The 15,894-nt window shown below is 44.7% G+C and overlaps 1 protein-coding gene across 1 annotated transcript; it reads right to left on the minus strand.

Annotated features, from left to right (window-relative positions):
* Positions 1 to 11,452: 11,452 nt before the first annotated feature.
* LOC135680322 (pentatricopeptide repeat-containing protein At2g33760-like) lies at positions 11,453 to 12,394 on the minus strand. The gene has a single exon (XM_065194202.1). The coding sequence runs from the start codon at positions 12,392 to 12,394 to the stop codon at positions 11,453 to 11,455; it is 942 nt and encodes a 313-aa protein (XP_065050274.1).
* Between the last annotated feature and the right edge of the window lie 3,500 nt (positions 12,395 to 15,894).

Genomic DNA, 15,894 nt, shown 5'->3' on the forward strand with positions numbered 1-15,894 from the left:
TTGTTCTGATACCATATTATAATGCTAGTTATAGGTGCCTTATAAGCTAATCATGTGAGTGATGCCACGTATGACATGCTGCATAATCTTTTTTGTTATTATTTTATAGTGTTTTCTCACTTTATATTGGATGATGTATATATTGTGATATCCTTGGATTTGTGTAATGGGAATTGGATTATGATAAAATCATGATAATGAGACCAATTCACCTTTAAACATAGATTCTAAACATCCTCGATCATAAGTTACTCAAGAGGGACATCGAGATAACCAGACAGATCGGTGTACTATATACTCGTTCATATGATGGAGGCAATTGATCTCATAACTACTTATGTAGAGACATTAGGGATAAGTGCAAGTGCTTATTGGAGAATGAGTTCACTGAATGATACGCTTACGGAATGCTTAATGGTTAATGATACTGCTAGTCATAAGTGCCCAGCAAGCCAATCACGTGAGTGATGGCACGTGTGACTTGATACAGAATCTTTTTGCTTATTATATTTTGGCGTATATCACTTTATAACTATTGCATAAATGCATATATATTGTGATGTCCTTGGATTTGTGCAATGGGAATCGGATCATGATGAGATCACGATAATGAGATCGATTCACCTTTAAACACATATCCTAAATAATCCCGGTCATAGGTTACTCGAGAGGGACATCGTGATAACCGGATAGACTGGTGTGCTGTATACCCGTCCATATGATGGATGCAGCTGGTCTCATAGCTGCTCGTGTAGGGACACTAGGGATACAGTACAGGTGCTCATTGGAGAATGAGTTCACTGATTGATCCGCTTACGGAATGCTGGATGGTTGATGATGCCTTATTGTCAGACAACAATTCCGTAGTCCTAGTGGTGTATCTGGTTCTTAGACTTGAGACACCAAGGATGTCCTGTATGAGTGCTCCACTCTTTGATACCAGACTTATAGGTTTGGCTGTTCCCAGATCTAGTACAGCTGGTCATTGGGAGTGGTAGTCGACCTTACGAGGGCTATTGAGTGTCGATAGAGGATCATCCACTCTCGGTATCATGAGAGGAATATCCCATGTGTTCTTGCTCAGACAAATCCCTGGCCAGGGTCATTCGGGTTGAGAGAGAAAGAGTTCTCCGGGAGAATCCGATTAGAGCGAGACTCGAGTAGAAACCGTATGGGTCTGACAGCACCATGCTCGATATACGGTCTCTGGGATATTAGATGGATGAGGGACTATAGGTACATGGTAACTGAGGACAGACAGGTCCAATGGATTGGATTCCCCTGTATCGTCTGGGGACTACGGCGTAGTGGCCTAGTACTTCCGTAGTCGATGAGTCAAGTGAATTATTACAGAGATAATAATTCACTTAGTTAGAAAGGGTTCTGACAGGTATGACTCACGGCCAGCTCGATATTGGGCCTAGAGGGTCACACACATATGGTAGGCATTGCGATGAGTAGAGGTTCGGATATGAGATATCCGACGGAGCCCTTGTCTTATTGGATGCAGATCCAATACCCACTAGGGAAAGGACCCATTAGGGTTTTGACACGGGATCTCTATAAATAGGAGGGATTCACAGCCTCATAGGCTAGAGTCTTTGCTTGCCCTTCCTATTCTCCTCTCCCTCTCCACCTCAGAGTAGGCCTGGAGTTTTGAGGAGCGTCGTCGCAACCCTGCTGTGTGGATCACCGCTAGAGAGGAGGACGCTTGACCTCCTTCACCCTCTCCTAAGGATCTGCAAGGAAATAGGGATATACGATCTCCCTAGGTAACACAATCTCTATACGCAGTTTTGTGTTTTTGCGGATTTTGCGCACCAATCTTCGCACGACGATGAACATCTTTTTGGGAATCGGGGATTTTTTGTTTTCTTGTTCTTCCGCTGCGCATATGATGTCGCCCCCCCTATGATTTCCCAACAGTGGTATCAGAGCAAGGTTGTTCGTGCGAATGATTGGTTTTGAACTGCGTGTGTTGTGTTTAGGAAGAATATTGACGTCAAAATCGTTGACGCAAAAGCGAGAAAGGGCAGCAACAGTTGCTGCCCTCGATCTACGTGCGTGAAGCGCAGCCGAAGGCGGGCAGCGCAGGGGCTGCGTCTGCAGCAGCCGGCCGGCGGCCTGTTTGCAGCAGGCTTGCTGCCGGCGGGGCTGGCAACCCACGGGCAGAGGCGCCGCAGGGCAGCGGCGCCTGCCGCCGAAAGGAAGCGGCGCCTGCCGCCGTAGGGCAGCGACGCGCGACGCCTGCCGCCGCTGCTCCCGCGGGCGAAACCCTCCCACAGGGGCGGTCGCCCGGCGGTACAGCACCGCCTGCGGAGGCAGCGGCGCCCGAAGGGGGCGCCCACCCGCAGTGGCATCGCCGCCAGCGGGCGTGCCGCCTGCAGGCGAGGGCAGTGCCCTCGCCCCGCCGCACAGGCCGCCGCCGGCAGGATGGCGGCGGCGGCAGCAGCGAAAAGGGGAAAGGGTATTAGGGTTTTCTACGCAAAAGACAGTTTTGCCCCTCGGAATTTGAGAAATTCCAGTTTCTGTCTTTTGTCCAAATTACGAAAATACTCTTAGGAATTGAGAAATTCCCTATATATCCCTGATTTCAGAAAATATTAATTAATTAAAAGGTTTAGTTGATTATTATTTTTATTATCTAGTAGTCCTACATAATGACGATTATTTATACATGTGATGTATGATGAGTGGACGGATGATCATGGACCGTGTGATGTGTGTACTTGTGATTATTATTATTGAGGTCTGCGAACCTCCATTATATTTCTCGTTTAGTGTCGGGCCTGCGTGCCTATGATTAAGTTGTAATCACATGAGGAGGCGCAGCGGGAGCGTGGAAGCCATAGCGGGACCCACGAGACGGACGATCGTGATGCATGAAGATGCATCAAGATGTCGACGGAACCAACGAGGACGAGATGGACGATCACAAGGCATGGAGATGCACCGTTGCACACATAGATCTTGATGTGAGTGATTAGGCCTACTGGCTCGGGCCTAATCATATTAGGTTGTGGTCCATGATCATCTGGTGTGATTGCTTATACACATACTAGATATGTATATATATTTGCATGCGATGTAGATATATATTAAATATGTACATGTGTGACATGTCATAATAGGAGACCAAATCATAGAAACATCTCTCGATAATATTAAGTCGGTAAACGTGAGGCAATTAGATTGACCCACGTGGCCTTCCATCGTTATGAGTAGGAACCGAATCCCGGTGTAGGTTGAGTTGGTCGAGTCCCTCGAGACTCACCTATATCGCGATTCGCTATCTTGCTTACGACATAGAGATGTCACCGGTGACCTGAGGGCATGATATGCTTGGTCGAGTCCCTCGAGGGTATATCATCAAATCAGACTCATCTTGTAACGAAGGTGTTGACTTAACCGAGCATCATGGTTGGTCGAGTCCCTCGAGGCCATGGTGATTCGGAGGCCGAACAGGACGGGAATCACAAGGAGTTGTGATCGGCAAGAGTTGTCTACCTTTTAGGCTTAGTGTGATTGGTCGAGTCCCTCGAGGTTACACTAAGACGCTGATTGGATCCTGATCCCCACTAGAAGTCTGCCGAAGACTTCCGTTTCACGTGCTGAGGGTGTCGCGTGACTCGTTAGTAAAATAGTGGGAGCATATTAAGATAGAAGTCCATATCTTGATAGTTTATTTCTTGCAAAATCTGCATGTTATTCATTTTTGCTACATCTTTATTTTCAGAAAATGTCGCTTTCAAATCCCTTACGTGGCATACTTGATGTCAACCGCCTCACTGGTCCAAATTATACGGATTGGCTCCGTAACTTGAGAATTGTTCTCACAGCGGAGAAAATCGTGTACGTCCTTGATACAGTGATGCCTACGCCCGAAGAAGGGGCAAGCGAGGATGAGATCGCTCGCTACGTGAAGTACATTGATGACTCCACTCTTGCTCAGTGCTATATGTTGGGCTCTATGACTCCAGAGTTACAGAGACAACATGAAAAGATGGATGCCAGATCCATTCTCCTACATGTCCGTAAATTGTTTGAGGAACAGGGAAGGACTCAACGATATGAGATATCCAAGAGCCTTTTCCGCGCTAGGATGACTGAGGGGACACCGGTTCAGAACCATGTCCTAAAGATGATTGAGTGGATAGAGAAACTCACAGGTCTAGGAATGGTCCTAGAGGATAACTTGTGTGTGGACATTGTGCTTCAGTCCCTACCAGATTCCTTTTCACAATTCATAATGAACTTTAATATGAACAAGCTTGAGGTGACTCTCCCAGAGCTCCTCAATATGTTGAGGGAGGCAGAGAGTACTATTAAGAAAGAGAAGCCAGTTCTCTACACTGGTGAGACCAGAAAGAAAAGGAAAGCAGAAAGGTCCCTTAAGAAGGGAAAGGGCAAGGGCAAACAAGGTAAAGCAAAGGTTGCTAAGAAAGACCCAGCAAAGGACAAAGGCCAGTGCTTCCACTGTGGTAAAGATGGGCATTGGAAGAGAAACTGCAAAGAGTACCTTGCAGAAAGGGCGAAACAAAAGCTTGATGAAGCTTCAGGTACATTCATGATCAGTCTCCATTTGTCAGACTCTTATGATAACACATGGGTATTAGATACCGGTAGTGCTTATCATATATGTAATTCGTTGCAGGTTCTGGCAAGGCCTAGGAGACTAGAGAGAGGCGAGATGGACCTCAAGATGGGTAATGGAGCAAAAGTTACTGTATTAGCTGTTGGCGAGGTCGCCCTACATCTGCCTAGTGGAGCTTTTATTGCATTAGATGCATGTTATTTTGTTCCTTCTATTATCAAAAACATTATCTCCATTTCATGTTTAACAGTTAGTGGATATAAATTTGTTTTTGAGAACAATGGTTGTTCGATATTATTAGATGATAAGATCATCACGAAAGGAACATTGCATAATGGTTTATTTATGTTAGACACCACTCCACATATCATGAATATAAATGTGTCCAAAAGGAAACGAGATGAGTTGAACAGTGCATACCTGTGGCATTGTAGGCTAGGTCACATCCATGAAAGAAGGATTCAAAAGTTGCTAAATGATGGATATCTAGATCCATTCGACTATGTGTCATATGCAACTTGTGAGCCTTGCATTCGTGGAAAACTGACCAACTCTCCATTTAGTGGAACTGGAGAGAGAGCCACTGAGTTGTTGGAACTCATACATAGTGATGTATGTGGACCCATGTCAACTCATGCCATTGGAGGTTACTCCTACTTCATTACATTTACTGATGATTTCTCAAGGTATGGATATGTGTACTTAATGAAGTACAAGTCCGAGGCCTTTGAGAAATTCAGAGAGTATAAGAATGAGGTGGAGAACCAGATTGGAAAGAGTATCAAAACTCTTCGATCAGATCGAGGAGGTGAGTACTTAAGTACAGAGTTTACTCACTTCCTCAAGGACCATGGGATATTATCCCAATGGACACCTCCTTATACACCTCAGCTCAATGGTGTCTCTGAAAGGAGAAATCGTACATTATTAGATATGGTATGGTCTATGATGAGTTTCGCTGACCTACCCATCTCATTCTGGGGATATGCCCTAGAAACCGCAGCTTACCTTCTGAACAGAGTTCCAACTAAGTCGGTGGTGTCTACACCATATGAGATATGGAAAGGGAAGAAGCCTGATCTTAAAGTAGTTAAGATTTGGGGCTGCTCTGCCCATGTTAAAAGACACAACCCCGATAAGTTAGAATCAAGGACAGGGCGATGTAAATTTGTGGGATACCCCAAGGAAACTTGTGGGTATTATTTCTATCATCTCGAGGACCAAAAGGTCTTTGTAGCTAAGAGAGCAGTGTTCCTTGAGAAGGAACACATTCTTGGCGGAGACAGTGGGAGAATGATAGAGTTGAGCGAAGTTAGGGAACCAAGCTCAAGCACCACTCTACAGCCCGAGTCTGTTCAGGTATCTAATACACAAGTTTCAACTTTACGCAGGTCTGATAGAGTATCCCATCCTCCTGAGAGATATGTGGGACATATTAGAGCAGAGGATGTAGAGGATATTGATCCTCAGACCTACGAGGAGGCTATTATGAGTATAGACTCCGGGAAGTGGAAAGAAGCCATGAATTCTGAGATGGATTCTATGTACTCCAATAAGGTTTGGAACCTAGTTGATGCACCCGAAGGTATTGTACCCATCGGTTGCAAGTGGATCTTTAAGAAAAAGATCGGAGTAGATGGAAAGGTAGAGACCTATAAAGCAAGGCTAGTGGCTAAGGGGTATCGTCAAAGGCAAGGTGTTGACTACGACGAAACTTTCTCACCCGTAGCAATGCTAAAATCCATCAGAATTCTATTGGCTATTGCAGCACACTATGATTATGAGATCTGGCAGATGGATGTGAAAACCGCATTCCTCAACGGGAACCTGGAGGAGGAGGTGTATATGATGCAACCTGAGGGATTCGTGTCCAAGAACTGCCCAGATAAGGTGTGTAGGTTGCTTAGATCCATTTATGGACTAAAGCAAGCTTCCCGAAGTTGGAACATAAGATTTGATGAGGCAATCAGATCTTATGACTTCGTTAAGAACGAAGATGAGCCTTGTGTATACAGAAAGGTAAGTGGGAGCGCTATTAGCTTTTTGGTGTTATATGTGGATGACATCCTCATCATTGGGAATGACATAGGAATGCTATCCACTGTAAAGACTTGGTTATCTAGACACTTCTCCATTAAGGACTTAGGGGAAGCATCCTATATCTTGGGGATTAGAATCTATAGAGATAGATCCAAGAGGATGCTTGGCTTGTCCCAGTCCAGGTACATAGAAACTATTGTCAAAAGGTTTGGCATGGAAAATTCCAAAAGAGGTCTCATACCGATGAGACATGGGATATCGCTTTCTACGAGTATGTCCCCAAAGACTCCAGAAGAAAGGGCGAACATGGATATGATACCTTATGCCTCAGCAATAGGGTCTATCATGTATGCCATGCTATGTACTAGGCCTGATATAGCGCATGCTCTGAGTGTCACGAGCAGGTATCAGGCGGATCCAGGCTTGGAGCACTGGAAAGCAGTAAAGTGTATCCTTAAGTACTTGAGAAGGACTAAGGATCTTTTACTAGTATATGGAGGTAATAGCCTTAAGGTTGAAGGCTACACTGACTCAAGTTTTCAGTCTGATGTCGATGATAGCAAGTCGAATTCAGGGTATGTGTACACCTTGAATGGAGGAGCAGTGTGCTGGAAGAGTTCCAAGCAAGATACCACTGCTGACTCGACCACAGAGGCGGAGTACATTGCTGCATCAGATGCAGCAAAGGAGGGAGTCTGGTTGAAGAAGTTCATCACAGATTTGGGAGTCATGCCGGATAGTGAGGAGCCGATTTCCCTATATTGCGACAACAACGGGGCAATTGCTCAAGCGAAGGAACCTAGGTCTCATCAGAAATCTAAGCATGTTCTGAGGAGGTTCCACCTTATCAGAGAGATCGTGACCCGAGGAGATGTAGCAGTGGAAAGAGTTCCATCCGAAGATAACATTGCAGATCCACTAACAAAGCCATTGTCTCATATTGTCTTTGAGCGTCACAGGGGTCTGATGGGGATCAGACACATAGGTGATTGGCTTTAGGTCAAGTGGGAGATTGCTAGTCATAAGTGCCCAGCAAGCCAATCACGTGAGTGATGGCACGTGTGACTTGATACAGAATCTTTTTGCTTATTATATTTTGGCGTATATCACTTTATAACTATTGCATAAATGCATATATATTGTGATGTCCTTGGATTTGTGCAATGGGAATCGGATCATGATGAGATCACGATAATGAGATCGATTCACCTTTAAACACATATCCTAAATAATCCCGGTCATAGGTTACTCGAGAGGGACATCGTGATAACCGGATAGACTGGTGTGCTGTATACCCGTCCATATGATGGATGCAGCTGGTCTCATAGCTGCTCGTGTAGGGACACTAGGGATACAGTACAGGTGCTCATTGGAGAATGAGTTCACTGATTGATCCGCTTACGGAATGCTGGATGGTTGATGATGCCTTATTGTCAGACAACAATTCCGTAGTCCTAGTGGTGTATCTGGTTCTTAGACTTGAGACACCAAGGATGTCCTGTATGAGTGCTCCACTCTTTGATACCAGACTTATAGGTTTGGCTGTTCCCAGATCTAGTACAGCTGGTCATTGGGAGTGGTAGTCGACCTTACGAGGGCTATTGAGTGTCGATAGAGGATCATCCACTCTCGGTATCATGAGAGGAATATCCCATGTGTTCTTGCTCAGACAAATCCCTGGCCAGGGTCATTCGGGTTGAGAGAGAAAGAGTTCTCCGGGAGAATCCGATTAGAGCGAGACTCGAGTAGAAACCGTATGGGTCTGACAGCACCATGCTCGATATACGGTCTCTGGGATATTAGATGGATGAGGGACTATAGGTACATGGTAACTGAGGACAGACAGGTCCAATGGATTGGATTCCCCTGTATCGTCTGGGGACTACGGCGTAGTGGCCTAGTACTTCCGTAGTCGATGAGTCAAGTGAATTATTACAGAGATAATAATTCACTTAGTTAGAAAGGGTTCTGACAGGTATGACTCACGGCCAGCTCGATATTGGGCCTAGAGGGTCACACACATATGGTAGGCATTGCGATGAGTAGAGGTTCGGATATGAGATATCCGACGGAGCCCTTGTCTTATTGGATGCAGATCCAATACCCACTAGGGAAAGGACCCATTAGGGTTTTGACACGGGATCTCTATAAATAGGAGGGATTCACAGCCTCATAGGCTAGAGTCTTTGCTTGCCCTTCCTATTCTCCTCTCCCTCTCCACCTCAGAGTAGGCCTGGAGTTTTGAGGAGCGTCGTCGCAACCCTGCTGTGTGGATCACCGCTAGAGAGGAGGACGCTTGACCTCCTTCACCCTCTCCTAAGGATCTGCAAGGAAATAGGGATATACGATCTCCCTAGGTAACACAATCTCTATACGCAGTTTTGTGTTTTTGCGGATTTTGCGCACCAATCTTCGCACGACGATGAACATCTTTTTGGGAATCGGGGATTTTTTGTTTTCTTGTTCTTCCGCTGCGCATATGATGTCGCCCCCCCTATGATTTCCCAACAGATACATCATTGTTAAATAGTGATTATGTAGTCCCAATTGTATATCTGATCCTTAGACTTGAGATACCAAGGATGTCTTGTTGGAGTACTTCATTTTTTTATACCGGACTTATATGTATAAAAGTTCTCAATCTACGATCATTGGGAATGATAACCAACCTTATGAAGTCAATTGGGTGTCAATAGAGGATAATCCACTCTCGATATCATGAGAAGAATATTCCTTATACTCTCACGTAAGCAAATCTCTAGCCAAGGTCGATTGGATCATAATAAATCTGATAGCATTAGAATCAGATTAAGAAAAAAGGAGTTCTCTGACATAATCCGATTAGAGAGAGACTCGAATGAATTTCGTATGGGCTTGACAACACCATGCCCCGTATACGATCTCTGGGATATTAAATGGATAAGGGACTATAAATACAAGGGCAAACATGTCTAATAGATTATATCCTCTTGTATATTATAGGGATTATGACATAGTGGCCTAGTACGTCCATAGTTGATGAGTTGAGTGAATTATTATGGGGATAATAATTCATTAAGTTAAAAGAAAGTAATTGAGGGCAAACATATCCAATAGATTATATCCTCCTGTATAGTCTAGGGATTATGACATAGTGGCCTAGTACATCCATAGTCGATGAGTTGAGTAAATTATTATAGGAATAATAATTCATTAAGTTAAAAGGAGTTCGGTTAGCTCGATATTAGGCATAAAGGGTCACACACATATAGTGGGCAACGCGATGAGTAGATGATTAGATATGAGATATTCAATAAGCCCTTGTTTTATTGGATCTATTGGGTGAGATCCAATAGAGCTTAGAGTGGTTATTGGATAGGGATCCAATATCTATTAAGCTAGGATAATTGGATGAAGATCCAATATCCATTAAGACATGATTCATTAGGTAAGTAAAGAGGGCTCTCTATATATAGAAGTTGAGAATTAAAGGGATCATAAGCTAGACCTTTGTTGTCGCCACCTCCTTCATCTCCTCTTTTCTCCTTACTCCAATCGACTACCCCTTCTTTAGTACGAGAGGACAACAAGATAGATCGATTCCTCTTTGGCTGCTGCGGTGTGGTGGTGTGTGAACACGAGGAAAGAACATGCTGTGTGAGGAGGTATGTCGTCGTCGCATCCGCTATGTGGATCACCGCTAGAGAGGAGTTTACGAGAGCTCCTTTATCCATGGATTGGATCTACATATTAGGGGATATATGATCTCCCTTATGTGAGAACATCTCAACCACTTTATGCAGTTACGCAATGTTTTTATTTTTCACAACACATGTGATGCTCTCTGTGGTTTCCCTATGATAAAACCCTAGAGCTTTATCTAAGAAAATAGATAGGAATTTGATTGGTTCAAGGGGATCAACCTCTTTTGATCGTTTCGAGGGAATCAACCTCCAAGTTAGCGAAAGACTTTGAGTTACATTTTATTGCTTCAGAACAATAACGAAAGACATTATATATAGAGTTATTAATCCTTAGTCATCTAGGACTAGGATTTATAAAATAAAAATATAACTCCTAATTTAATATATCCAATGGCTCCTAAAACTGAATAACTCTTACCGAAAAACTAAATAAAAAATAAAAATTAATATCAAATTCTTAAAATTAAGGACTTATGAAATTAAAGAATCCTAATAGATAACTTGAGGGACAATTTCATATTTTATCTATTTACCTGTTTCACGTATATAAAATATACTTCCCTCGATTAAAAATATTGATAGGCTTATTAGTTTTTCCTTTTGCCTCCTTATTTATTGTGAGAATGTGAGAGGTATATATATATTGGTGTGTCCCGTCTTACAACTTCTACTATGTGTTAGCTTTTCTTTTTATAAAAAATAAAAACATCTATCATTATTTCGTTTAATAAGATATAAATTGCTTTAACATCGCTTATGGAGCTCTTCTTAAATGTTCAATTGAGCATCTGCTCATAAAATGAGGAATACATCAAGAAAAAGATGAGATTTACCATGCAGAAATATCTCGGTAACTTTGTCTCGTATCATGATCGAGCTTATGATCTTATGGCACGATTAGTGACTCATGTGAGCTTATGATCTCATATGATGATTCCATAAATCTTTAACAAGACTGCTATTCGCATGCATGGTAATAATTAAGACTATAATTAACAGGGAATTGTGCGTACAATTGCCACCTTTTTGTTTGCTTTGGCTTCTTACATCTGCAACAGCTTCTTTAAGCCTGCAATAAGGGAGATACGTGGGCTGTATCCTCGCAGAAGTTGATGAATTGGTGGGTCGAATGGGTTCAGACGGTGTGCCCGTAGACCAGGTCGGCCACTCTCTCGGCCACGTCGAGCCGGCCATGCGCCCGGCACGCGCCGAGGAGCGCTGCCCACAGCGCGTCGTCGGGCTCCCCGTCCATCTCCCCGATCAGCGCCTCCGCCTCCTCCACCCGCCCCGCACGCCCCAGCATGTCGACCATGCACGTGTAGTGCTCCACCCCCGGCCGCACCCCACCGAAGCGACCCTCCCTCATCATCTCGAACACCCGCCGTCCCACCTCCGCCTCCGCGGCGTCTCCCCTCGCGCACGCCGCCAGAACCGCTGTCATTGCCGCCCCGTCCAACCCGGCCTCCCCCACATCGGCCACCATACCCCCCAACAGCGCCACGGCATCCGGCGCCTGTCCGTGGGCCCCGCACGCGGCGATCATGGCCGTCCACGAGGCGACGCTCCTGCGGGACATGCGGTCGAACACGCGGCGGGCAGAGGCGAGGTCGCCGCACTTGGAGTACATGGCGACCAAGGAGTTGGGGACGAGGGGGTCCGGGTCGAGGAGGAGACCGGAGGCGAAGGCGGCGGCGTGGAGGAGGCGACCGACGCGGAGAGAGGAAAGGGCGGCGGCGTGGTGGAGAGCGGAGGCGAAGGAGCGAGAGTCCGGGGGCGGGGAGCGGCTGGAAAGCATCCGGTGGAAGAGGAGGAGGGCGGAGCGGGGGGCGTCCGCGCGGAGGAGGGAGTTGAGGAGGAAGGCGGAGGGGCGGGGGCAGAGGAGGATGAGGTGGCGTGCCTCGGGAAGGCGGGAGCAGCGTGCGTAAGCGGCACAAAGTTTGGAACGAAGGAAGCGATGGTGAGCGAGACCTCCGACGAGGAGACGCCCGTGGGCTCGGCGGAGGGTGGCGAGGTCGCGGGAGGCGGAGGTGGCGTCGAGCAGGGCGGCGTAGGAGGGGATGTCGATAGGGGCTCCCATATGGTTCGGAGAACAGAAACGGGAAAGGCAAGTACGGTCTAGTAGTAGTAGTTGAGTTGAACAGTGAAAAGGGCCGAAGACCGGCCCAATTAAGATGGCCAGCAACAATGTGATTTCGTACAATGAATTATACATATATGACATGTTACCGAAGAAAACTCTCACTCTATCAGAATATAGAATGTATCATAAAAAAAATTAAGAATAAAATACGTAAATAATCATATCAAGAGTATGAATTTGAGATAATATAAAGATAAAAAAATAGAACATATAAATTTTGATGCTTGTCTTCACTGAGTTCTTAATCTTTAACCTGGATTTGTTCAGGAAGATAAGATAGATATTTAGAATGACATGGTAAGATTTTTCTCTTATATTTAAGTTTACACGTAATTATCTAATTAGGAGGATATGGGATAAATGTTAAGAAAATATTTTATTTATTTTTTAGAATATTTTTTGAGTTAAGTGTACTATAAAAGACCACATAGGTACCATAATCAATATCAACCGGTATTCACTAAGATTACTCTACTCTTGTGACTTGAACATAAGGGATTATATCGAGAAACTCACTTGACTTTGATCATTGTATAGGCCAATCTTAAAGCATACACTTGAGCCCACCTTTAATAGAGTAAGTGTTGGAACCCTCCTTTTTTTACCACCTCAAATTTCTTGTATACGCAGCTCAAAATCAAGTTGGAATGACCCAAATATCATATACATTCACACTATGAAAACCAAATATAAAATTAGTGTGTGGAATAAAGATGAAACTAAGAAGAAAGTTGATGTCTTAATTAGAGAAATGCTTTACGTAGGTGGTCTGATCTTATAGATTGACAAACTTAATAAGCTCTTGTAGACTAGGGATGCTTATTTAGATTTTTTTTTAAAAAATATGTAGCATCAAGGATACTTGGTCTTTTGTCATCACTAATAATAATGATTCATAATGTTCTTGGATAGACGACATCAATTTAATATTTATGTTTATGACATCTAACATATGATGTTAACTACAACTTTAACATAACCTTTATCTTTTTCATCCTGAGATTCACATTAGCACTATAGTTTCACAAAGTATAATCTCCATGGAAAATATTTACTCAAAACTGATACGTGATCGCCACAATAATGAAAGGACAAAACCCAACGAAACAAATCTATAAAATAAATGGAATCAAAACGAAAAAAATATTCTTTGATTATTTTTTCATTTCAAGGCATATTTCTTAAACCATAGGTAGTTAAAGAAATCTTGACTATATAAAAGAGGCTGGTCGACACAATATCCGAGTTCAATCTTTCCTAAGTTGAGGGCCTCGATAAAGAATTCTCTTTCAATATAGGTCTTATGATAAGGAAAGTGTATTAAGAGTTCAACAATTGGTATCATAGCCTAGTTCTCTAAGTTAGATTTGTTGAATCTCGGATTTTGATGATGAAGTCAATTGTCATTTGTTGTCTAATCTATGTGTTGAGATAAGTGTGCAGGATTAACTACGATGAAAGATAGACAAGCAGCAGGAGTTGCGCCGGAGTCAAGTTCATGATCACGTTGGGAGTTCGAGAGTTCGACGGAAGTACGGACGGTCGTCGGAGGTTCTGCGGGAACAGATCCGAGAAGTCCAGAAGCTTGCCAAGCGAAGCTCGTCGGAACTCGCCAAGTGGATCGTCGCAAAGTCCAGGAGTATGCCGGATGTCCGCAGAAGGATCACCGAGGGTTATCGGTTGATCGACGGAAGTTGGCCGGAAACTCGCCGGAAGAAGCGATTGACGCATCGGAGCAAAGCTGCAGAAGTTGTCTTAGAGTTAATCGTAGTTAGCATGATGATTAAGCATGAAAATGGGAGGTGATCCCATTAGCTTAATCTTGGGGCAATTGGGCCCCTGAAAAGATTCAAAGTGGGCCGAATGGAGTGAACCATTCGGACCCTGATTGCACCAGGAGGTGCAACCGCCCCAGCCAGGAGGTGCAACCGCCTGGGCTGTGGGGTTGGGAGGTGCAACCGCCCCAGCCAGGAGGTGCAACCGCCAGGGCTGCGAGGCTGGGAGGTGCAACCGCCCCAGCCGAGAGGTGCAACCGCCCAGAGCTCAGTCTACGAGCTAGACTGGGCGGTGCAACCTCCTCTGCCAAGAGGTAGCACCGCCAGAGCTCAAGTTTCGAGCTCTGCCAGGCGATGCAACCACCAAGCTCAGTCTTCGAGCTCTGGCAGAGAGGTGCATCAGCCTGAGCTCAGTCTCGAGCTCTGCCAGGTGATACAATCACCGAGCTCAGTCTTCGAGCTCTGGCAGAGAGGTGCATCAGCCTGAGCTCAGTTTGGAGCTCTGCCAGGTGATGCAACCACCGAGCTCAGTTTCGAGCTCTGCCAGGTGATGCAATCACCAAGCTCAGTCTTCGAGCTCTGCCAGGTGATGCAATCACCGAGCTCAGTCTTCGAGCTCTGGCAGAGAGAAGCAATCGCCTGAGCTCAGTCTTCGAGCTCTGCCAGGCGGTGCCACCTCTCCAGTCAAGAGGTGCAACCGCCTGATCCCAGAATTCTGGGATTTGATCGATTTGATCGTTTTGAGCTCCAAATTTGAACTGGGTTGGGGCCTATAAATACCCTACCCATTCAGCACTGAAAAGATACAGATCCACACCGAATTCTTGATCTTTTCAGTGATTCTAAGAGCTCAAATTTGTGTAAAGTCCTAAAGTTCTCCTCCTTCTGTTCTTCAAGTCTTGAGTTGTAAAGAGAGGAGAGAAAGGATCTGTAAAGGTTGTCTCCTGAGCCTGTCAAAAGGAGAGAAACTGTAAAAGGGCAGTTAGCCTTCGCCCATTGAAGGAAGGCAGCTAGTTGACGTCGGCAACCTCGTCGGTGGAGGAAGCCAAAAGTGGAGTAGGTCAAGGCTGACCGAACCACTCTAAATCTCTGGTTTGCGTTTATTTTTGAGCACTTTATCATTACTGCAAACCTCCTCCATTACTACTGCTCTCTGCGCTTTCACGAACAAGTTCTAAGTGCTGTTCTTTCAGAATCTGCATTCAAACGTAAATCGTGTTTTCGTACGATCTTCACACTGCAGTTTACGCTTACATTCGGACTCCATTTATAACTGCAAATTGCTTTCTACGTAAAACGCTTTTCAAGGTTCAAAACTGCTTTTAAACGCAAAACTACATTTAGACGTAAATCTGAGTTTAGACGTAAATCTGCGTTTAGACGTAAAACTACGTTTAGACGTAAATCTACGTTTAGACGTAAAACTGCGTTTAGACGTAAATCTGAGTTTAGACGTAAACTGCGCTTAGACGCAAAACTGCGCTTAGACGCAAACTGTGTTCAGACGCAAACTGCGCTTAGACGCAATCTGCGCTTAGACGCAAACTGCACTTAGATACAAACTGAGAATTAGCTTTTGCATCATAATAGTTTTTATTGAACGAACGCAGCTTTTGGTTTTTAATCGCTGTAAGATTTCCGCTGCACTAATTCACCCCCCCC

Source organism: Musa acuminata, chromosome BXJ1-8 (assembly GCF_036884655.1).
Source record: "Musa acuminata AAA Group cultivar baxijiao chromosome BXJ1-8, Cavendish_Baxijiao_AAA, whole genome shotgun sequence".
In the NCBI taxonomy this organism is placed as follows: Eukaryota; Viridiplantae; Streptophyta; class Magnoliopsida; order Zingiberales; family Musaceae; genus Musa; species Musa acuminata.